The sequence below is a fragment of the Cygnus atratus genome, chromosome 2 (assembly GCF_013377495.2).
Source record: "Cygnus atratus isolate AKBS03 ecotype Queensland, Australia chromosome 2, CAtr_DNAZoo_HiC_assembly, whole genome shotgun sequence".
Taxonomy (NCBI): Eukaryota; Metazoa; Chordata; class Aves; order Anseriformes; family Anatidae; genus Cygnus; species Cygnus atratus.
The window spans coordinates 76693046-76716954 of record NC_066363.1 but is presented as its reverse complement, the minus strand read 5'-3'; the positions used below and the strand labels follow the sequence as shown (position 1 = coordinate 76716954).

Sequence of the window (23909 nt, the reverse complement as noted above, 5' to 3'; positions counted from 1 at the left end):
TGAGGGTCATCACGTGGCACTTGCAGGGCAAGCAGGCGATCAGGCCCAGTCAGCATGGGTTTATGAAAGGCAGGTCCTGCTTGACGAACCTGATCTCCTTCTATGACAAAGTGACGCGCTTGGTGGATGAGGGAAGGGCTGTGGGTGTGGTTTACCTTGACCTCAGTAAGGCTTTTGACACCGTTTCCCACAACATTCTCCTCAAGAAACTGGCTGCTCGGGGCTTGGACTGGTGTACGCTTCGCTGGGTTAGAAACTGGCTGGATAGCCGGGCCCAGAGAGTTGTGGTGAATGAAGTCAAATCTGGTTGGAGGCTGGTCACAAGTGGTGTCCCCCAGGGCTCGGTACTGGGGCCGGTCCTCTTTAATATCTTTATCGATGATCTGGATGAGGGCGTCCAGTGCACCCTCAGTAAGTTTGCAGATGACACCAAGCTAAGTGCATGTGTCGATCTGCTCGAGGGCAGGAAGGCTCTGCAGGAGGATCTGGATAGGCTGGAGCGATGGGCTGAGGTCAACTGTATGAAGTTCAACAAGGCCAAGTGCCGGGTCCTGCACCTGGGGCGCAACAACCCCAAGCAGAGCTACAGGCTGGGAGATGAGTGGTTGGAAAGCTGCCTGGCCGAGAAGGACCTGGGAGTATTGGTTGATAGTCGGCTGAATATGAGCCAGCAGTGTGCTCAGGTGGCCAAGAAGGCCAACAGCATCCTGGCCTGTATAAGAAGCAGTGTGGCCAGCAGGTCGAGGGAAGTGATTGTGCCCCTGTACTCGGCTCTGGTGAGGCCACACCTTGAGTACTGTGTTCAGTTTTGGGCCCCTCGCTACAGGAAGGACATGGACGTGCTCGAGCGAGTCCAGAGAAGGGCGACCAAGCTGGTGAGGGGTCTGGAGAACAAGTCTTACGAGGAGCGGCTGAGGGAGCTGGGCTTGTTCAGCCTGGAGAAGAGGAGGCTCAGGGGCGACCTTATCGCTCTCTACAGTTATCTTAAAGGAGGCTGTAGTGAGGTGGGGGTTGGTCTATTCTCCCACGTGCCTGGTGACAGGACGAGGGGGAATGGGCTAAAGTTGCACCAGGGGAGTTTTAGGTTGGATGTTAGGAAGTACTTCTTTACCGAAAGGGTTATTAAGCATTGGAACGGGCTGCCCAGGGAGGTGGTGGAGTCACCATCCCTGGAGGTCTTTAAAAGACGTTTAGATGTAGAGCTTAGCGATATGGTTTAGTGGAGTACTTAGTGTTAGGTCGGAGGTTGGACTCGATGATCTTGAGGTCTCTTCCAACCTAGAAATCTGTGTCTGTGTCTGTGTCTGTTATGAAACATGGGGATAAGCACTGACAGAAATAGAGAAACAAGGAAAAGAGTGGCATAAAGTAACTATTCTGGCTTTCGTGACAAACTAGAGTAAAACCTTCATTGACACTCAACAATATTTTTCGAGGTGGTTGATACACCATACTGTTCTATTCAGAGAAAACAAAGTACTGAGTTGAGATTCTTTCTATCCATGTTTGAAAAACACTCGGGTCACTGAGCTGTGGCCAAATGTGACAGTAAACATCTATCTGAGGAAAACATACCACAGATAAAATGGAATTGTGCCCCTGTAAATGAAATTATAGAAGTAGAATTCAAGAAAAGAGAATTCCATAAGAACTTCTACTGCCTGGGTCAGCTTCAATGCCTTGCTTTGGCTGTTTTTAAGCACTTTTTCATAATGGCATTACATGGCAATGAATCGGTGCCTGTAAGTTCACAGAGATACAGTTTTGAACTCTTATGGAGAAGTGTATTAGGAAAAAGGCTGTTAAACCCCACTCAATGCTTTGAAAATTTACCTCCTAGTGTTCTTGAGAATTATTCCTCCCATGTGGAGAGGACTAGAAGGAAGGGAGTAACTAACTGAGGTGAGTTGTTTCAAAAAAAAAAAAAAAAAAAGGTGGGGGGGAGGGTTAAAACACACGATGTTTAAATCAGAACATTTATAAGTGATTTATAAGTGATTTTATAAGTGACATAAGTTCAAAAGCTGTAGTCCTTAAGACCCAAATCCTTGTCCCTTGTTACAGGACAACTGGGTGCATTATCAACAGTCAATAAAAGGGAAAGCAGGCTTCAAAAATGAGACTTCTATCAGTTTCTGGACAGGTTATTGAAAGAAATATTTTTTGTTTTACAGTAATTTTGAATACTACTCCATAACTTCTACTCTATATCTTCTACGTCCCCTCATGTCTTTACAAATTTGTTTAGAGCTATTTTTTATGTATGACTGAGTCTCAAATTTGTAATTTTTTCAACAGTGAAACAGAAGATAACCACTGCTGACTCCAATTACAGTCAAGATTGTACAGACTTATTCATATATGCTGAATGATTTGGTCTGTAATAATAATACATATATTTATAGAATTCTTCTTTTCTACCTCCCTGAAGCTACACACTGACCAAGATAAAGGAGATGGAAATTTAAAATACATATTAACAGGAGATGGGGCTGGCAGTCTGTTCATTATAGATGAAAATACAGGAGATATTCATGCTGCAAAGAAATTGGACAGAGAAGAAAAGTCCCTGTATGTGCTACGTGCCAAGGCTATAGACAGAAAGACTGGAAGACAAGTGGAGCCAGAGTCTGAATTTATCATTAAAATCCACGATATTAATGACAATGAACCAAAATTCACCAAGGACATGTACACCGCCAGCATTCCGGAGATGTCTGGAGTTGGTAGGTAAAAACTTAGCCTTATGTAAAATCCAAAAACGTTTGGGTTGATTTGGAACTTTTAAGTAACTTCTTGTTTGAGGCACTTGGTACAAGCTTCTGAGAATAATCAATGAATAATTTCTGTTGGTTGCCAGTAATGTATCATAAATGATTGTTTTCTACTTTTATTTATTTGTTTCATCTTCATCCACTATTCAATCCTTTTTCCATACTATAGGCTACTCTTCACTCTTTTAAGCCCACAGGTACCAGCATGAAATGTAACATACAGTTGTCTTAAAAGTTAGTTTTGCCACAGCTAAGAATGTCACTTCCATAAAATATATCTTCTTTGTATTTACAAAGTATAATTTACCAAACCTTTTTGTACCTTTAGATATAAACTACTTTAAGCATGTAAGTATCCAAATCAATTCATATATCAACATGATGCAAAATATCTTCCTACAAATACCAAAGAATTAGTTTTTATGTGGTTGTTGTTTTTTTTCTTTGTTATCAACATTATTATTATTATTTTTAAGATACCAAACATATGAACCTCTTTCCTGAAGAACTGTTTTAAGAATTTATTTTTTTTTTCATAATAAATAACAGGCTTAAAACTATTCACAACTGCTGGATTGAAAAGTAAAAATGTGGAATGCCATTAGAATTTGGGTGAGAAATATAGCTCCATAGTAAAATAATTCTTTGAGTTTTGTTCAGATAGTGTAATGGGATAGATAATATTCACCAGCATGCATTCACTAGAAGTAATCACGATCACCTACCTAAGTGCTTTATTTGTTTACAGTACAGACAGTCTCTCTGATAAGATGAGTAAACATAAAATACATTGGGCTATGGGGAAAAAACGAGAGAGAAATTCTCAAGTTATTTACTTATCATGCATTAGTGCAATGGTTTCCAAAATCAGCCCTGGATGATGACATTGCTGAGAGAGACAAGAAAATAACAGTCAACATTTATGGCCAATATACATGCAAAATACTTTAAATAAGCTAATAATTACCACTGAGAGTAGTAGAAGCATAATAGAACCCGACTCTATTTTTTAATCATGAAAATGGAATTCCTACAATACTATGTATGATATGAAAAGTCAAAGAATGGTTCTTTTAAAGGTACATGGAAATAGAGAAATCTTTTCCAATTCAGAATTTACTTTCCCGATGATCTATGAAGGAAAAATATTGTCATTGTACTGGTCATATTTAGTTTGATTTTTTAAAATTTATTTATTTATTTATTTATTTATTTATTTATTTATTGTAAGAAAGGAACTGTGTAGGAATAGATAAGGTAAAAAGCATGATGTTCATATTTAACCTTATTGCTTAGTCCAGTCTCCTTAGAATCAATGGAGAAGCATGAATAAAAGAGAATAGAATAAGACCTAGTGCCTTGGCATTGTCTGTGAAATTTTAAGTCGATGAAATGTCTACAAATGATGATGAAAATGAGTGCAAATGTATTTTGCACATTTATACACAAATGTATAAAATATATTATGTATTTTAAGCTGAGAAAGCATCCATAAAATATCCCAGTAAAGAGGAGTTTTGCTGGGAAGATAACATCAAAGATAAAGGATTTATACAGTAAAAAAAAAAAAAAAAAAAAAAAGAAAAGAGCTTCCAATGTGGAGGCAAAAAAACAGATGTGAGTTACTTTTTGCTATGCTTTGTATGCATTTGCATTAGTAACTATAAAAATTACACTGGAATATAATTTTTTAGCATTTGAATATGTATGAGTGAAAGTATTTTTTTAAGTTCTCAAAGTAGCAGCGAAGAAGAAGCCAAGTTCCGATCAGTCCATTTAAGGAGCAGAAATTCTGTATTTCTCCAGTCAGTCATAAGAATACTAATTAAACAGTCTGGATGTACATAGAAGTAGATAAAAAATACAATAAGGTATTCCCCCTTGGAATCCCTTTGCCCCATTCCTCCAGATGAGGAAGCAGATGCCACGACTGTAGAAAAATGACTTGGGAATAAAAAGGTGAGATTCATCCCCTAAATGTAATACAATTTACAAATTGTATACAAATGGTGCTCAAGTAAACCGTCCCATGAAGTACAAAACAGAACACATAAAATACAGAATACAGATAGCGTAGTTCTTGAAATACCTATATAAAAGAATAGTAGATTAGTGTAGGTCAGCAAATTAGAACTAAGTGGTATATGGAACAGAACACAAGGAAAAGAAGGAAAAAGAGAAAGAGGCAAAAATTAGACTCAAAACTGAAACAGCATAGCAGTGGCTACATAAATGGCTCCTGGGTCAAACTTTCCACAGACTGTAGGATATTCCTTAAGAAATTCTCCAACACATTATGTAAATGATATTTAAGCAATTATAATTCATTTGATATATATTAATTAGCAACTTTTTTTTTTTGTCTAGATATGCAACCCAAATTATTTTTTTCTGTAGTGTTGCAGAACATCACAAATTTACAAAATTGTCAATTGTCAGTTATGCAGGATGGTTCTTTAGAATTCAGCACTTAACCTTTTCAGTGTTTTTTGGCATATACAGCTGTTAGTAGATTAGATGGATGTCAGATAGCTGAGTTTGGTAAGGAAGTATATTCTGGACTGTAGAACTTAAAATGGTTCTTGATGTTGGAGGGTTGTGAAAAATAAGTGGTGAGGGAAGAAAAAGCTATCCAGAGAAATTATTGAGAGATCAATATTTGTTAGGGTTATTGCTGTTGAGAAGGTAAGTATGACTGAAAGGAAAAGGACAAAAAATATGGTGAAAATGGAAGGGAAAAAAAAAAAAAAAGAGAGAGAGAGAGAGAGAGAGACTGGGCTGACAAAAATACAGTCCAGAAGAACAGAAGAGTTTAGAAGAAGAATAAACTGCGCCTTGATCCTATAAGTCCCTCTATAACAAATGGAAGGGAATAAGAATTGCAAAATAAAAGGAAGAACCACTAGCACAGGGCAATCATCTTTACTATGTCTATATAGAATGAAAAAAGTCAGTGTAGTACTACATTACACGCTACAAACACTTAGGATGATGAAAGTTATTTGTCATGATTATGTATACACAGATCCTTGCATGCTTAACCAAATAACTTTTTTGACTGGAAATGAACCATACAAGTACACTATAATGATTTTAAATGTATTTAACAAATACATTCACAATGATCAAGTCAAAAATTTCTGGAAAAATTAGTTTCTTCCTGTTGTTGACTTCTTTCTTCCAATTCCAATTTAGTGTCTTAAATCTAAAGATACATATATTATATTTATTATCTTTATTACTGAAGTTAACAAATATGACTGAGGATATTTATGAAAGCTAAGGAAAAAATCATTATGATCGAGAAATTGAAATGAAATCATCACTAACAGTGTTTCCAGCTTCTTGTGTATCCGTTATTCAAATGCTATGTCATACTACCTATTTCTTGCTGTGTGACTGTTTCTTCGAATAACTAGATCTAGAGCACACAAGGGAAAAAGAGAAGTCAACACCTCTGACAAAATGTGTGATTTTCAGTACCAATAAGCAAAATGCACTCATATTTATCTCATTTGACAGTAAGAATAGTGAAAGTGTAACACGGATTTTCATCATGGCCTATCCAAGCCCAGAAGGGAACATGAATTCGTATTTGTGCATTAGTTTGTGTTAACACCATGCTGCAGCATCTACACTGCAGCCATCAAGCTGTATGTAAATTAGCCTGGCTATACCTAAATGCGATCCAATCATATCCCCAGCAGCATTATGGGTATACCTAAAATGCTGTGTAGCAAACTTAATTCTAGAAGCAATCAAAAATAGTGAAGTGAGCTGACTGCAATGGCTTTTATGGAAATGATCACACTAAATGTTCACAGAGATATTAACTTAAAAAATTAAATGAGAAAGTTTAGTAGATTCTAAAACTTAATAAGATGGAATTTCTCATTAAAATTGGCTACTATGCTGAAGAACTGCTAAATAATAACTGCTGTAACTATATTTGTAAAGAGTGCTAGAGTTGACTGGAAGAATTACAGTGTGCTGAGATTTGTGTCAAATGAGGCAAACTGGTTTAATGAAAAAATAGTCCCAAAAATGAGAATAAATATTTTAGAACAATAAAAGGTAATAAAAACAAAATAATGAAAGTAAGGGATCACAAGCATTTTAAATTATTGCAATACCAAAATACATAAATACTAAATACACTACTACATACATACTAAATACTAAATAGCTAAATACATATTATGTGTTGTGAGAATAATCTTTTAATTCCCTTATTATGCAAAAGGAAAAGTACTCTAATCATGCTTAAAATATACTGATTTTAACTTTGAGGCTTTCTTCAGGGGCAATATATATAGGGTTAAATATATGTTACAATAGTACAAGCTTTGATCCAAGTATTTGTCAAAGTGAAGTGAGATTACTTAAAAAACCAACCATCCAAACACTAACAAAAGAGAAAGGAACAAACAAATAAAACAAAAACTCCACACCTCACTGTGAAAAACACTTTTCTCAGGATATAAAGAAGTTCTTAAGAAATTTTAAAGAGGTAAGATAGCAATGTGATGTCCTATGGAGTTCAATCTCTTTTGGCTCCTGGGTCAATATTATTACACCCTCCTGTACATGCCTTGCTAATTTTAATAGGTAAGGCTTACAATTTTTTTCTCATTAAACATCCTTAACGTGCCTGATAAGCATTTCATAACACATTTTAAATCTCTGAATTAATCCTATTAAGACAAGGGATAATACCTAATTTAGATTAATATTCACTTCTTCATACTTAACTCCACTGCTGTTTTCTGAGTATTATGAATCTAAAAAAAAAGCACCTCGTCATTCAGAATTTCTACATGATAAGATTTATATAATGTATAGGTAGACAATGACTCTTTATCAGGGAGTGTATTGATAGGGCTAGGAATAATGGTTTTTGAGCTAAAAGAGGGTAGATTTAGATTAGATATTAGGAAGAAATTTTTCACAATGAGAGTGGTGAGGCATTGGAACAGGTTGCATGGAGAATCTATGGATGCCCCATCCCTGGAAGTATTCAAGGACAGATTGGATGCAGTTTTGGTCAACTTGGTCTACTGGGAGGTCTCCCTGCCCATGGAATGAGATGCTCTCTCTCTAAAGGTCCATTCCAAAACAAACCATTCTATGATTCTATGGTTTTAAATTATTAAAATTAAAATTGATAATTTTCCCATGAAACAACTTTTGGTATATTGCTGGATAGCTAAGTTTGACAGAGGGACATTATATATGAAATATAGATATGGCCTTTTCAGACTCAGGCTTACAGGATTACCACATACATGTAAGTTACACATACCATGTATTTAACAGCAACACTAAATAAAAGATATATGTATAATATATACATGCAAAGAGAAACAAGGAGAGAGAAAATTGAAGTAAAACACAGGGTAATATGCATTCCTACTGCCATTTTTATTATAGTGCTATGTATGCTACAACATCAATTATACAATGATGTGTTAGAAGTTCCAGTATTGTTGTTCTCTATTTTTGTAGTATCTCTTGAGAATATTACATACCAGAACTACTAAGGGGTTTCAAAAGGACTACAATCTGATACATACTTTAGTTAAATCATTTTTTCAGTATCACATAATCATAAACATGCATTTCTAAAGAAAAGTTTGTCATTTCATATTGGAAGCTCTTACAAGATCAAGCAGACTTTATGGTATATCAAAAAACAACAACAACAACAACAAAAAACAATTGAATGAAATACACTAGCCATCACATTTTCTATTTTAGAATTTGCTTATATCAGTACGTATTAATCTACAGATGTATATAGATGACTAAATGGAGGCAGTTCTCATCTTTCATTTTTCAGCAGGATATAATTATATTTTCTCATCTGCATATTTTCCCTAGTTTCAGATGCGTATAAACAAGTTTATGAATGACTGTCTTGACTTTGTCACAAGCATACCAATAATATTTTGCTAATCTGCAAGATTTCAGAATGGTAATTTTTAACATACACTCTGTTTAAAAATGAATTATTGTGTTAGCTTCAGAAGCAAGATATATTTCAAATAAATGTTTTATCCACAAGGCCACATTTTACATTCTGTAGTTAAAATACAGCATTAGAATTCCTTTAGACAAACTAAGCACAATGGTAGAAATCTTGTAGCTAGCGTACCTTCTATATGTCTGTTCGCATTTAACACTAAAACTAAAGAATTTCAAAACCTCTGTAATCGTCAGAATCTATCTAGGTTTCTTTTATTTAAAGGCATTATTTTTAACCCTTTAAAATTTATCTTCTTTATTACTTCTTATACATGTCTTTATAAGAAAAAAAATAATCCCTTTCAACAAAATAAGTGTGAAAATATGAAATAAGAGTTTCTTACAATAAACTATCAGGATGAAAAGGACAATATATTATGTACATATGCAAAAATATACAAAGGTAAAGAGAACATTGAAATAAATAAATTATGTCTATACAATTCAGGAAATTCCTCATAAGTTGTCAGAAATGTCATAGTTCATTTAAAGTCTATACAGAATATATTAATATTGCACTTGAAAGAATTGAGAAGCAGAACTAAGTACTGCACATTCAGAAAAATGAGGAACAAAAATCAGCGTAAATAAAATTCAAATTATTGCCCCTGAAGAATTCAAATATTTTACAGTCCTAAGATGTACATTTTCATGTTACAGATAAACAGATCTCGAGCTACAATCAAAAGGAGCAGCTCTTTTACTGTATCTCTGCTCCTAGTTGTGTTGTCTTATGCCTTACCCACTGTCAAAAAAAAAAAATTAAAATAAAATTAAAAAAAAAATAAAGAGCTAAAACATCAGAAAAAAAAAAAAAAAAAAGGATTATTCAATTTCAATACGAGTTTTGCTCGTTTTGTTCCCTGGATCAGATCACATGAGGTCAGATGAGTACCAGAACTGGTGCTCAGAAAGTGACAGGAGCATGCAAGAAAAGTACAGCTGGAAAAGGCAGGAGAGACTCTTTCATAGCTAGCTGTAGATAAAATTAGCTTGATCTATTCATTTTTCTTCAGTTAAAAAATCCTTAGATCTTCCATACAGGCTTTTTTTTTTTTTTTTCTTCTTTTTTTAATTTTGTTCCTTATGATTCCACAAGTCTGAGCGAATTCAATTGGAAAACCAGAGCCATCTGTTAACTCCGTGTGAGTAATCACTCACTCTTGGTGCTAGAAGAAGTGGGGCTTTTGTAGAACTGTTGTCAGCAAAGAAAGGTACCTAGTGGTTGCTGTAAACACAGTAAGGTGTAAATACTTTTCATAGTTTTGTCCTGTGGGAACTGAGCCACTGCCAACTCATTGCCAATTTTGTGACCTTGTCTGAACTCCCATAAACATGCAGCTGCTAGCCCTTCATGACATTCTGGTCTACTCTGTTTCTCATAGGAAGAGATAATATGACAGCAGTTCAGATACAGCAATTAGCTGGATAGATGGATTTTAAAGCACTGTATAGGGCTTTAGGCTTTGTAAACTGTCTGGCCTAAACTTAGAAGATGTAGTTTTGAAGTGATCACAAACTTTAATTTCTGTATGTCTCAGTTTCCCATCAATCAGAGGAAGATTATATGTTCATCTACTTGCTGTGATTTTACCTTGCTAGGCAGCTGAACTCCACCACAACCGCTCTCTTACTCCCTCTCCTCAGAAGAAGAGGGGAAGAAGAAAAGGAAAGAAACAATTCATGGGTTGAGATAAAGATAATGTAATTAAAGGAAAAATAATTATTAAGGGAAAATTATTATTAATTAAATAATTTAACTAAAGGGAAAATGGAAAGGGGAAAGGGGAAAAAAAGAAAAAGAGGAAAAAAAAAAAAAAAAACAAGCAAAGGATGTGTGGAAGTACAGAGGAAAGAAATTACTCTCTACTTCCTATACTTCCCACCAACAAGTAATGCTTGGCCACATCCTTGAATCAGGGCCTCAACACACATAGCTGTTGTTCGGGAGGACAGACATTTTCATGAAAGCCCAGCCCTCCCCTCTTCTTCCTTTTTCCACCTTTTATGGCTGAGTGTGACATCATATGGTATGGAATACCCCTTTGGCTGGGTTAGGTCAGCTGCCTTAGTGATGTTCCTTCCTCACCTCTCGCCCACCCTCAGCCTGCTGGCTCTGGGGGGGTTAGATGGAGTCCTGATGCAGTGCCATTATTGCTCAGCAGTAGACACAATGCTGGTGTGATACCAGTGCTGTTCTAGCTACAAGTGCAGAGCACAGCACTGTATGGGTTGCTGCAGGGAAGGTTAACTCCATCCCAGCCAGACCCATTACACTACATTGCAGCACTCTTGGAGTGACAGCCTTCTTGCCAAGGAATTTTCATGCCTGGGATAGGTTAAATGTGGCTCCCCTTTACTTCTCTCCAAGAGGATTCAGTGCAATACTGTTCAGCTGGCTACTTTATTGAAACCATTGTATTATTTCCCATTATCTGTGTACCTAAAAAATAATTTTAAAAAAGGGTCTGGACCTCTCTAGATTAGAGCTTGAAATTAGAACTACAAGCACTCATATCATACTTAAACTAAAAGATATTTGAAGTGCCCATTTTACTTCCTTTTATTTCAGTAGTTTTTCAGCTATAACACATTAATCTCTGAAGAAAAGCATAATGGGTCTGAATTCTTTACATAGCACTTTTGCTCACACTGCAGCGCAGTACAATGGGATATGTTCTGCATTGCTAGAGATGCTGTCCTTCAGATAGGATGTTAAACCAAGGCCCTTTCATCTTTCATGGCTTCACATCTAAAAAGTAGAAATCTCAATGATATTCTGAAAATATTAAGGAACAGCAATGTTTCTTCAGACAGTATACATACCTTTTGATACAACCATGCACCCTTTATACATCCTTTGATAAAAACATGGATTACTATTCACAACCATGCACAACCTGTTTACAGAGTGACAGTAAATACTGAGTTCCTATGCATAAAGTCAGCTTTCATGCACCTAATCTACTCCCATACAGGCTGTTGAAAGTATAGATAATTTTGCTTCTTTCAAGACAGGCTTCAGTATAACAGGTGCAGTGAGCCCTTACATTTATGTGACCATATTGGAACCTGCAGCAACTGAACTGCTGGTGCTAAGGACAGGAATTGCTGGGACTAATTGACATTACTAATGTCAGGAACACCTGTGCCTCTATCAGAAGGAATATGTCAAATAGAGACATAGGTGTGCTATATCTTTTATTGAAATGAAAACATGGCAAACATTAAAATAAGCAAGTTGTTATTATTATAGTATGGAGGAGGTAATCTGTTGTCTAACTGTAGGTTTCTTTCTGTTTAAAGTGAAAACATTAAAGTCTCCATTTATATCACGCTAATGCACAGGGTTCTGTCTTATTTCCTAATACCATATAATTAAGCTACTTATGAAATCTTAGCTGTCTGAAAAAAAAAATAAAAATCTTCATTTAAATTTTTGAGAGTGAGATTTCTCAGATGTTAGATCTATAGTAGGCTGGACACAAATCTAAGTCGTTAATTGAAGATGACTAGATCTAAGTTAAATCTGCCTGAGAATTAATTATATGTAGCAATAAAACAAATTTACAAAATGTATTTAGAAGTAGCTAATTATTTTCTGTCCTGTTAAAGTATAAGAGCAAACATCTAGGATGCTCACTTAATCTAATCTCCTGAACATAGAAGCTTCCAGTCCTTTTTAAAAGCAAAGGCAGCTTTCTGGATGCTTGAATATACATTTTTAGTTGTTAATGTTATGCAGCTGAGTGTAAAATGTTTATTTTGAAAGTAAAACACAATGACAGGGGGCTTTTTTTTTTTTCCCCACCAGATTTCTCTATAGCAATTGTTTCCAGAATGTATAAATAAGATTCAAGGGATTGTATTTGGTTGTAAGATAAATTACAACAATAGTTTGTATTATAATATTAATCCAAGTAACAAAGCATCGCCAAAACCTCAATATACATAAAGATGTTTTAACATGATTTTCAGTCTTCCAAAGATGTAACAGTCTTATCAAACAGATCAGTCCGTCACAAAGCAAAGGTCCAGATTCCCTTTATTTATCTTGTGTGCCTCAATTCCCTTTATTTATCTTGTGTGCCTCATTTCATAATATATCCCTCTCCACCACTGACCCTCAATTTTAGAAAAGCAACTGGGAATTGAAGATTTTATCTCATATGAATCAGAATTATTAGGACTAGTTTTACTACAAATCATTTTGCTACTGCATTACACCAGCCTAAGTGTACTAATCTCAAGAATGAAATACGACTCCTTAAGAAGTCCACTGTTCTCCTTAAAAGAGGTCAGAAAATGGTTTCCTACAGAGATGTAAGGAGTCAGAATGTCTGCCCATGGTAGTTAAAATACTGTTACATCAGTAATTTCTCACTTAAAACATGCCCATGTATATATATATATACACATATATAATGTATGTGCTTATATTAATTGCAGAAATAATTTTTTTTTTCAATTAAGTTGTGAAAATAGGCATGAAAGTTGATGAAAAGAAAGTTCTAGTGACACAAGATAAATCATTAAAATGGCAGATACTATGTGAGTGTTTTTCTTCCTTCAATTAACGATTCAGCGTGAATTCTATAAGTCATCATTTTCCCTTCTTGTCAATCACATAGTTATTTTGGAAAGTTCCTGTCAGTCTTCACAGAGTTAAGACACTGAAGGTAAGAAAAAGCTTATTCTGGACAGTCTTATCTGAAAATTACTCTGTATTGTTCCCACTGATGCTCATCATTTATTAAGTACATGGAACAAGATAGCTCGTAGCATTTCTCATTCAATTACTACATTTTTCTTAATATCTAGAAAAACACATCTACAAGTTTTCACAATGACAGTAATCCTGCTGCTCAAACTTAATTATCTGCTATCTTAACAGATGCCTCAAAATACATTCCAGAATTGCTTTTTTTTTTTTTTTTCCACAATCTCATATATTTGACACTGTGAAATTGAGATTGAGCATTAGTAAGCTGTCTGAAAGTATCAATTTTACTTGTTACAAAAGTTATGTTTGCATATTTAAAACAGATATTGCTCACAACTAATTGTTATTTTTTATTATTATTTTTTAAACACAACAGATCTAATGTTCTGTCGACAAAAGTATGTACAGATGTGTGTGAATATCCTGCATGTAACAGAATGTTTCCTATCAGATTCCTATCAGCAAGATAACTCAGTAGCAGTAACAGTTACTTCATTCTACCCCAAGGCAAATGATAAATGATAAATGATTGATAAATGATAAATAAGGCTATGTACACAGTATATTAGAGGTGTAAAATAAATAAATTAATTAATTAATTAAATAGGCTTATTTCATCGTAAAGTCAAAATAAATGACAATTGTGTAAAAAGACATCTAAATATTAACCACCTCTTTAGTGCAGTAAGGTAGTAAGAGAGAGGTCTGGTAAAAAAGTCTTATATTTCATGGTCCAGAAAACTAATTCATGAATTACTGAGTTCATGAATACATGAAAACTGAGTTCATGAATACAATTTTAAAAGATACCATGTGTCTGGAACACATGTGTAGCTGAGGAAGATAAATCATCTATTTAAGAGCATATATCCAACTAATTTTCACTGAGACCTAGACACTCTGGAATCTTAAAGTTTGGAGAGTTCAGGCTCAGGCCCAGCTCAGGCTATGAGTCTTTCCAAAACGAGTAGTTCAGAATCAGTACCTTTAATCTTTTCCAACCAGATTTTTTTCAAATCAATGAGGTTTTAAATCACTCACTGTGATCATATTCCTGCAACCATTGACCAATGTACTTGTGATCAATTGACAACTCAGCGGTCTTTAGCAGAACAGTTGTGCATGTCAGTCACTTGGCAGACATCTGAGCTCTTTTGAAGATAAACAAAATATATAGAAATAATAACAGTCTTGAGAGTTAAAATCTCTGCTTTAGCCTCTATTTCTTTTTCAAATTATTCTTTTTTATTATTTCCACAGACAACATTCACAGTATCTAAAAACCATAGAAGCAAAATGCTTTCATGAAGCACGTTAAACTGATGTAAATTTGTGTTTCTTAATAACTTATTCATTTACTACATTTTCACGGGAAATTGCTATTTTCCACAGCTTTCTTAATGACTAAAGAGGCAGACTTTACCACCACCCAACCAGAAGTTCCCGCAGGTGATGGAAACACCCAAAATCAAATAAATATGAGGCCAGCCTGCTGTCTGAATAATAATGCACTACATTCTCATGGTCATAAGAGAGATTAACACTCAGTTTCTGATCACACTTGTCTGTGCAGCTGGCAAAAGCTAGAAACTCTGTTAAGATTGCTATTTACTTCTATTACAGAAGAATTTTGAGTTTGCACATGAGAGGAGGGTTCTAGTCCCCTACTTAGAAATCCATAGTGAAGACACTCTGTGAAGTCTAATAAAGAGATACAAAAGCCAAGCTCAATATAAAGGAGCAAATGAAACATAGGTACAGGAAGCTTAATTGTTCCTTCCCAAAACATCACAAACCTGTCTATACTACAGGGTAAAATACAGAACTGTACAGGAATATATAATAGAAACTCAAAGTTTAGTCCAAAAAATGCCAATTATTGAGTTTTTTTCTTTTAAATGTGCTTTTTGACTTTCTTCTGATTACTTCAGAATCAGAATCCTTCCGATTACTTCATTATTTTATAAATTAAAAATTATAAATATACCTGAAAACTTGCTTGGAGCTTCTGTGTATGAATCAGGATTTTTAATCAATAAATAACACTTTTTAGCCTTTAGGAGCTACTACTTCTAGCAGGATCAAGGGGGAGCAAACTTTTCCTGAGTTTATCATAAGAACAGCTGAAAAAATAAATAAAATTAAGGTGGGAGAAAAGGGCCAAGATCTCCAGTTCTTAACCGTAACGAGAAACCAGACCTTCAAGAAATTTTTAAGTGATAGAGTTCCTGTGCCTGAATTACCATGACTGGCAGCATCACTTGTTGCAATTTAAATATATTTCTTTCATTAGCAATTAATTCTAGTTGTAAACCTTGCCATATGCATAGCAGCTCCGAACCCAGAAGTATGCAACCAGTGAGTTTCATCATTATTTTGAATAGAAATTTTAACAATAGCACTGAGTTTATATTTTGTTGTTGTTGCTGTTGCTTTGGTTTTTTGTTTTTGTTGTTGTTGTTGTTATTTAAACACAGACTGCAAATACTTGTTCTGCCTAAAAGAAATGTGTTTTCTAATTGTAAGTATGTACAGCATGTTGAACAAAATGGAAAAGACTTCTAAGCTGCAGTTCATTTATTATGGATGACAGATCACTTTATACTATACCTCATTAGTCTAAGAAATGCAATGTAAAAGGTAGTCAACATTAACACTTGAAAGAGTCTGCCATTTGATGGCACCAGTATTCTTGTTTCTTTTATGGTAATGGGGAAAAAAGAAGAGTAAACAGACACAGTCTTGTTCACTCACCAATACTACAAATTACTTCTCATTCTTTTTACTATTTTCCATTTCTTATTGTGTCCATAATATTTTTCAAATTCTCATGCAGGGCATCTGATGCACTTCACAGTCACAATTACTACCAAAGGGAAACTAAAGTTACTCTAGTCAAGGTATTGAACAGCAGGAGGGCAACAGCTAGAGGCTTTGTTCAGCTTTAGACATTCTTTTCCAGTTCAATATCAGATATTATTTTGCAGCGGTGTATGTATTGTATTCACTGTCAAAAGCATCTACCCCACAAAGCATTTCAAATAGATTAGCCAGAGCAGTTTAGCCACGTTACTTCTTCCTATGCGGTGAGGCAATCATTAACATGTACTTCTTTAATGCAAGTCCTGATGAACACAATCTAAAAAGTGAATTCATTTTATCATAAAAAATGAAAGAACAAAACCCTGAAACATCAGAACAGAATACACACAAGAAATGATGAGAATTATTTCCCTGCTTATATAATACAAGGGACTGTTTCCAGAGTAAAGCTTCATAAAAATAGAATCTCATATTTCTGGAATGCATGTTAAGGCCCATGAGTTTTTGCTGTAATGGAGTAAAAGGAAGAGGAAAAAAGTTCTGAGAAATAAAGCTGTACCTCTCAGCATAGCCTGCTCTTTTTTGCATCTCATAAATTACTTCTAGTCTCACTAGCAGGGATTACAGTGCCCATTAATGTTCACCACAGTGGTGCAAAATTTGTAATTTCTGGATGGGAGATCAAGAGGCAGCTAAAACAAACATACAGTACCCACCTACAGGAGCTAGCACATCAGCTGACTTCTAGATCAACCATTATGAGAGACTGTACAGAAAAATATGAGACCACATATTTTCAAGTGTAATGAAATTTCACCTTACATATACTGTTGGACTATTAAAAATCATCAACTGGGTAAAATGAAATCTATGTAATACTGCATCTCCTCTTTCATGACACCCTTCCACCTTCTCTATTATTCATTCCTGTTCTTTATTTCTGCTCAATATATACAGCTGAACTATATTTTAAGTTACTTCTTATTTTTTCCCATGTAATATTACCGTTCCTTTGAGACCTGTTCCACAGGTACCTTCTTTGCTCTAACTTGGTTTTTGTTGTTGTTTGTTTTTCTCAGTCATGCCCATTTATTACTCTTCTAAATTGAGATCATTTATCTATTTATTTGTTGACACTTGCTCCTCTTCTGTTTATACTCTTTTTTTTTCTCTTGGTCTTACAAACCTTTTATGCTACCAACCTTTTGGCCTTCTATTCATCAAAGAAAAAGCAGTCTAGCAAAATCTCTCCTAAACTGGGGTCATGTACAAAAAAGCGAAGTTCACCTTGCTGTTCCTTATTTCTTCAGCTTTCTAGATAGGAACTGTCTTCCAGCCAAACATAAGGGTTAGGTCTCAATGTTTAGCCCTTCCCTTTATATAGAAAGTAGTCTGATGTGATGTACTCCAACTGGAGAGCTAAGGAGATCCTGTTGGTGAATTTTATGGGTTCATAGAATTTGTAGGCCTAGATGACTACTTGCATTTCATTTCTCCAGTTCCTTGCCAAAGCACGGACTTAGTCTATTCAGAGAGAATAACCTGCTCTCAAAATAAAAGTGGTTTAATATGTTTCAGTATTTCTGTAGCTCACTTAAAATTTCACTCGTCTTCAGCAGTATGTCCAGATGAAAAGAATCCCTGGATCCATGCTGTCTAAGTAAGTTGTCCATCCGCTTATTTTCTTGAAGATTTTAACAGAACAAAATTTCTAGTTTTGCCTCTAGAATTTTCCCAAAGTTCTCCCAAATCTTTTCAGCTTGTGAAAATAGTCCTCTTCTAAAGTTTTCTCTCCATGAATAAACTTGATGAACAGCAGATTGTCATTGTGCTTGAAAACAGGAAGCAAGCACAAGAGCTTCTCCTTTAGGGAAACAAAGTCCTTCCTTCCTCGCCACTTACTCCAGCTGGTCTTCTATTTCTGAAAATGAAGCAGCCTTTCTGCTTTGAGTAGAGCTTTCTTTTAAACAGGGCTAGGGAAAAATAAAATAAGATAAAATAAAATGCATATTCACTGTAAAAAATCAGAACTTTTTAATAATTTTCATTTTGATAGAAGTTGACTTGAGAAAAAATAGAAAGGAAACTGTCTGATAATGTCAAAAACATTCTGTTTCAACATTTTCCTTTTTTTTTTTTTAATTTTAAATGGCTTTTTGAAAACTTCATATTAGAAGACCAATGTCTAAACCAAACATTGCATTTTTTTCCTCAAAACCGAAAGCTGGGACATGCATGAGATACATGCTGAAAATTAAGACTTTACATGAAAAAAATAGCAAAATGTGTACCTATCTTATTTTACTAGAATACTTCCTTTGCACTACAGCAATCCTCTGCAGTATATTTACATCTGCTATGCAAAGCACTCTGGTGTCATGTTAGGAGACCTGCTTATACCAAGGACTCTTTCAAGGGCTGAAGAACACATAGACACAAAGCATTTTAAGCGCAATTCAGAAAATCATTCTAATTTCAACTGCTTTTTCAACATTTTATCCCACTCCTCACGAGCTCTGGAAATCTGTGTTAGTGGAACTCTATTCTGACACTGAATCACACAGTCCTAGATATGGAGTGATGCTCTCTCTAATTCAGATTTCCTTTTTGGACTCCGCATTCTTACATGCACATACATAAAACCATGCACATGCACGCAAGAACACACTCACAAAAAGACACTACTCACACAGATTTAATCTAGATTTGTATTTTCTCCTGTTACCCTCAAAATTATCTTTCTGCCTTTTTCCACTCTTACATTAGGATTCCGTCCTTCACAGAGTGCTTAACCTTCTAGACTCAAACATCCATCTAAGCAAAGAACAAAAGAAATAACAACAACAACAACAACAACAACAAACCTATACTGATGCTAGATTGCTCATAAAGCTTGGAAAATTCAACACTTTCAACACACTGTTATTCCTTGTTCATTGCATACAGATATACGGAGAATCTTTGAGATACAAGGACAGCAAAATTATATAGAAGCTGTGTGGGGAAAAAAATTAATATTGAGAATTCATCTAAAAAAAAAAAACAAACAAACAAAAAGGAAAATAAAGAGAATAAGACATGCCTTTTGAGAACTCTGAGAGTTATCTCCCACCCTGAGAAAGGATAGGCATGCTAGGTAGGATTGGATTGAATTTCACTTTGCTTTGTAGACAAGTGTTTGTATTATTCCTTAGACTGCTGTTCTGGTCATTCTCATATTTTCTCTAACATCTTTCACACTAGTTTGCTAGTGTGGTGGGTCTGACATTGGCTGTCTGCCAAAAGCCTACCCAGCTGCTCTTTTATTCCTCTTCAACAGGATAGGAGAAAAAGTAAAATGGAAAATTTGTGGGTCAAAATGAAGAAATCATTTACCAATTACCATCATAGGCAAACCAGACTCTACTTGGGGAAGAGTAATTTAATTTATTAACAATTAAAATATAGTAGGATGGTGAGAAAAAAAAAAAAAAAAAAAAAAAAAGAAAAGGTTAAAACACCTTCCCCCACCACCTAGGATCAATTTCACAGAATCACAGAATGGTCAAGGTTGGAAGCATGCTCAACTGTGGAAGTATCTCAGGAAACTTCTAATTTCTAACATAGCAGATTCCAACAAAATTGGACAAATAAAGGAAAACATCAATATTTTGCAAACTGTAATGAGGTCTCATTCTATATCAGATCCACTTGAACTATTTGTAATGACCTCCAAGTTTTCTATAGGGTTGCAGCTTATCAGTTTTCCTCAGCAACCATATTACATGGCATTTGAGCGTCTGGAAACACAGATATATGTTACAATGAGGCAAAGACAGAAATTTCCCAAAGACTTCCCGGAGCTCTGGAGTGCCTTCCTTGAAAGAAAACATCACTTTCAAAACAGGATTCAGCATTCTGTCTTTCAGCAAAACAGGAAGCTGGGAAAAGAACGTTAATGTTCACTCAGTTTTTATGACCATACTAAATTTCTGTGTCCGTCCTGAAACAGTGCCTAAATCAGGCGAGAGCAATAAGTTTAACTTCTAGTTACTACAGTGACACACAATATAAGATCCTACTGATAAGCTGTACATTTTTAGGAAGCCAGCAATTATAGTGGCTCTCCTTCCCCTGTTAAACATGAGTACGCGTGAGATTTTTTTTTTTTTTTGCTTTTTTTTTTGGGGGGGGGGTGTTGAGGGGGCTAGAAGAGGGGAGGGAAGCAGATAGAAGTTAAGGAATTTTACATTCCTCAAATAGTCTTCATTTTGCATCCAGATCAACAGTTCTGCTGGACCCTTAGTGATAAGTTTGTTCCTAAATATTCGCTACTTATTTTTCTCATAAGGAAAGTGAGATACACCAAAAATACACATCGGAAAATATGGTAAAGAGCAGTCAGCCATCAACAGTTCTAGCTGTTGGACTGCCTGAAATTACACAAACATTTTTCAGATCTAGATTGTGTTAGCAAAATGTATCCTGACACCTTGAAAATTGCTTACAAATATTTAGAACAGTTTTTATGTATATCTTATATATTATTGTTATGATTTTGGCTGGGACAGAGTTAATTTTCTTTGTATAGGCTCACACAATGTTGCATTTTGGATTTTTGATGAAAATAACGGTGATAACACACTGATGCTTTAGTTGTTGCAGATCAGTGTTTGTACAGAGCCAAGGACTTTTTAGCTTCTCATGCTGCCCTGCCAGCAAAGAGGCTGAGGGTGCACCAGGAGCTAGGAGGGGACACTGCCAGGACAGCTGGCCCAGGCTGGCCAAAGGCATGTCCCACACCATGTGATGTCATGCTGAGCAATAAAAGCTGGGTTAAAGAAGAAAGGGGGAAGTAGAGACGGGGAGAAGCGGAATTTCGGGATGATGGCATTTGTGTTCCCAAATAACCATTATTCATGATGAGCCCTGCTTCCCTGGACAGGACATGGCTGAACACCTGCCTGTTGATGGGAAGTAGCGAATGAATTCATTGTTTTGCTTTGTTTCTGTGCGGCTTTTGCTTTACCTAGTAAACGGTCTTTATCTCAACCCATGAGTCCTCACAATTTTACCTTTTTGATTCTCTCGCCATCCCACATGGAAAGAATGAGTGAGCAACTGTGCAGCACTTAGCTGCCTTCCAGGTTAAAACACAAGAATTATTTAATTATTATTTTTTACCTATTGTTATGTAGGGATTTACAAAACCTTTTTTTTTTTTTTCTAATCCATAAACTACACACAGTGTATTTGCTCACAGTGCTCTTGATCTCATATAGCTTATGTTCTCCTGATTGTAATCACAGGATCTAGGTAAGACATTTTCAGTGCAAAATAAAAGTTTGCTGAAAAAATGTAGTTATGGTTTAATGAAAATGATTTGCCAAGTAATAGGATAATTTTGATCAAGGGAGAAAAAATAAAACAGCATGTGTTATTGCAAAATTTAACTATTTAAAAAAAAATCTTTAAAAATAGCATGAGAAAAAATATTTGTTTCAGCCTGATATCAGATATTTGGAGGTTGTCTTCTAGTCAGAAAATGAGGCTAATTTATTAAGCCAAATTTAAAAATCATAGTAGTACTTTTCACATTGTTTCAGCTGAGGTCAAGTTATTACCAAAAAACAATCTTTAAAACAGTTTGGTTACAGAAAGAAAATGAATACTGTGATGGGTTTCAAAGACATGTGCCCTTTCCTGTGCATTTACTGATGTTTAAATGAAGCATGGAGCTTAAGTGATAACAATTTTAGTTTTAGTCATAAGGAAGATGTGACTTTATTTGACTGTTTGCCTGGGGAAGATAACACTGGATTTGTCCAGTGTATACTGTTTGTTTCTTTATTGAATCCAGTACAGAAACCATTGTGAATGATTTCTAAGAAATTTGTCTTAGAATTCTCTGATTCCTTGTTTGGTACCCATTTAGGTACATCTGTTATTCAAGTGACAGCCACAGATGCTGATGATGCCAACTATGGAAACAGTGCCAAAGTGGTGTACAGTATCCTCCAGGGACAGCCGTATTTTTCAGTGGATCCAGAAACAGGTGAACAACGTGTCTGTTCTGCTTTCTGCAATGACAAAGAGAGGATACAAGGACAAAGACACTTTTCACTTGTATTCAAATATTGCAACAGGCTTATGGCATCGCATAACTTGGCATGAAGCAGATAAAGGTTTTTACAAATGGAAATTGTAATCAGTAAAAATATACCTTTTCTGTTAAAAGAATATTATTGCAGAACTGCTTTGCTTGGTATGAAAAAGACTTCTGGAAGACAGATGTGCACTATAAGGGTTTAGAAAGTGTGTAGAATATTGGAAAGGGTCTAATGAGTCATGTAGTAAAAGTTTATTTCACTCTAATTTCTGGGAGCTTCATCTGTTAAAAAATATATATTTATTTCGACAATTCTAGACAAGAAGGATAATAATAATAATAATAATAATAATAATAGTAATAATAATAATCCCCAAAGGTAAATGAATTATCTGTAAATGTTTGTGACAGATCCCTATACTCTGACCCCAACAGTTATTAGAATTGAAGCAAAAATAATAATAATAATAATAATAATAATAATAATAATAATAATGTATTAAAGCTTTAGAGCATGGATGTAATCCCTTTTTACTGCTTATACAGAAAATCAGAGTCAGACATAAAGACGAAAAACTTGTGTGGACATTGTGAATCCAAAATTATGGCCCAATAAAACCCCAAATCAACAAACGAACAAACAAACAAAAATCCACCAAAACAAAACAACAAAAACAAAAACAACAGATACCTAATCCTAGTGCACATAACACTTACAAGGCATTGCATTAGAGTGTTTCTGTGTATTATCAAAGCTATTCAGTTTAAGAATCCAGAATTTAAGTACAATTATGTCCAGAGTCCCTGAAGTTCCTAATCCAATGAGCATGCTCAGATGATAGTTAATTTACTTCTGAGATACATTGATATTTCTTTTGAGATGCATTGAGATTTCTTTTTGTAATACAGCAAGGGCATTATACCTACAGGATAATAAGAGTCATATGGCTAGAGTTTTAAAAGAGAACATAACTCTCTTGCCTAGGATTAAAGTTTATTTCTTTTTCTCCACCCTTTTTTAACTTTACCAGGCACAAGCAGGAAAACAGGACAAGTATAGGTCACTAACCAAGGGCAGTGGGTGGCAAGGCAGGGGATACTTGGGAGCTCATCTTTGATTCTGGGATTATCTTTCATTTTCATCCAATTTGCTTTTTTATGTTTCGTTACCAGGCCAAGTTATGGTAATCACAACCTAGTAATCCTAGATCAGAGATATATACTATAACTACTAGACTAGAGAAGTTTTTTTTGTTGTTTTGTTTTGTGTGTGTGTGTTTGTTTCTCTCTTTCTCTAAGAGTAGGAGTTTTGTAGATTATTTATTTATTTATTTATTTATTTTAACGTAATCATAAACATAGGACAATCTTCATACCAAGCCAAGCTTGTAAAAGTGTCCTTTGTATTTAAATTCTCTTGCTTCATCAGATAAAGTTCTTATCACTTCAACCTTGCAAAATGACTTCCTTTTTAAAT

The 23909-nt window shown here is 35.0% G+C and overlaps 1 protein-coding gene across 2 annotated transcripts in view; it reads left to right on the top strand.

Moving 5' to 3' along the window:
* Positions 1-23909, top strand: part of CDH9 (cadherin 9) — a 71446-nt gene that overhangs the window by 24411 nt on the left and 23126 nt on the right. Inside the window, exons 2-3 of one of the 2 annotated variants that reach the window (XM_035561666.2) lie at positions 2432-2726; positions 22259-22378. In XM_035561666.2, coding sequence (XP_035417559.2) covers positions 2432-2726; positions 22259-22378 — 415 coding nt within the window. The remainder of the gene's footprint in view (positions 1-2431; positions 2727-22258; positions 22379-23909) is intronic. The other variant, XM_035561667.1, reaches the window with a different exon arrangement.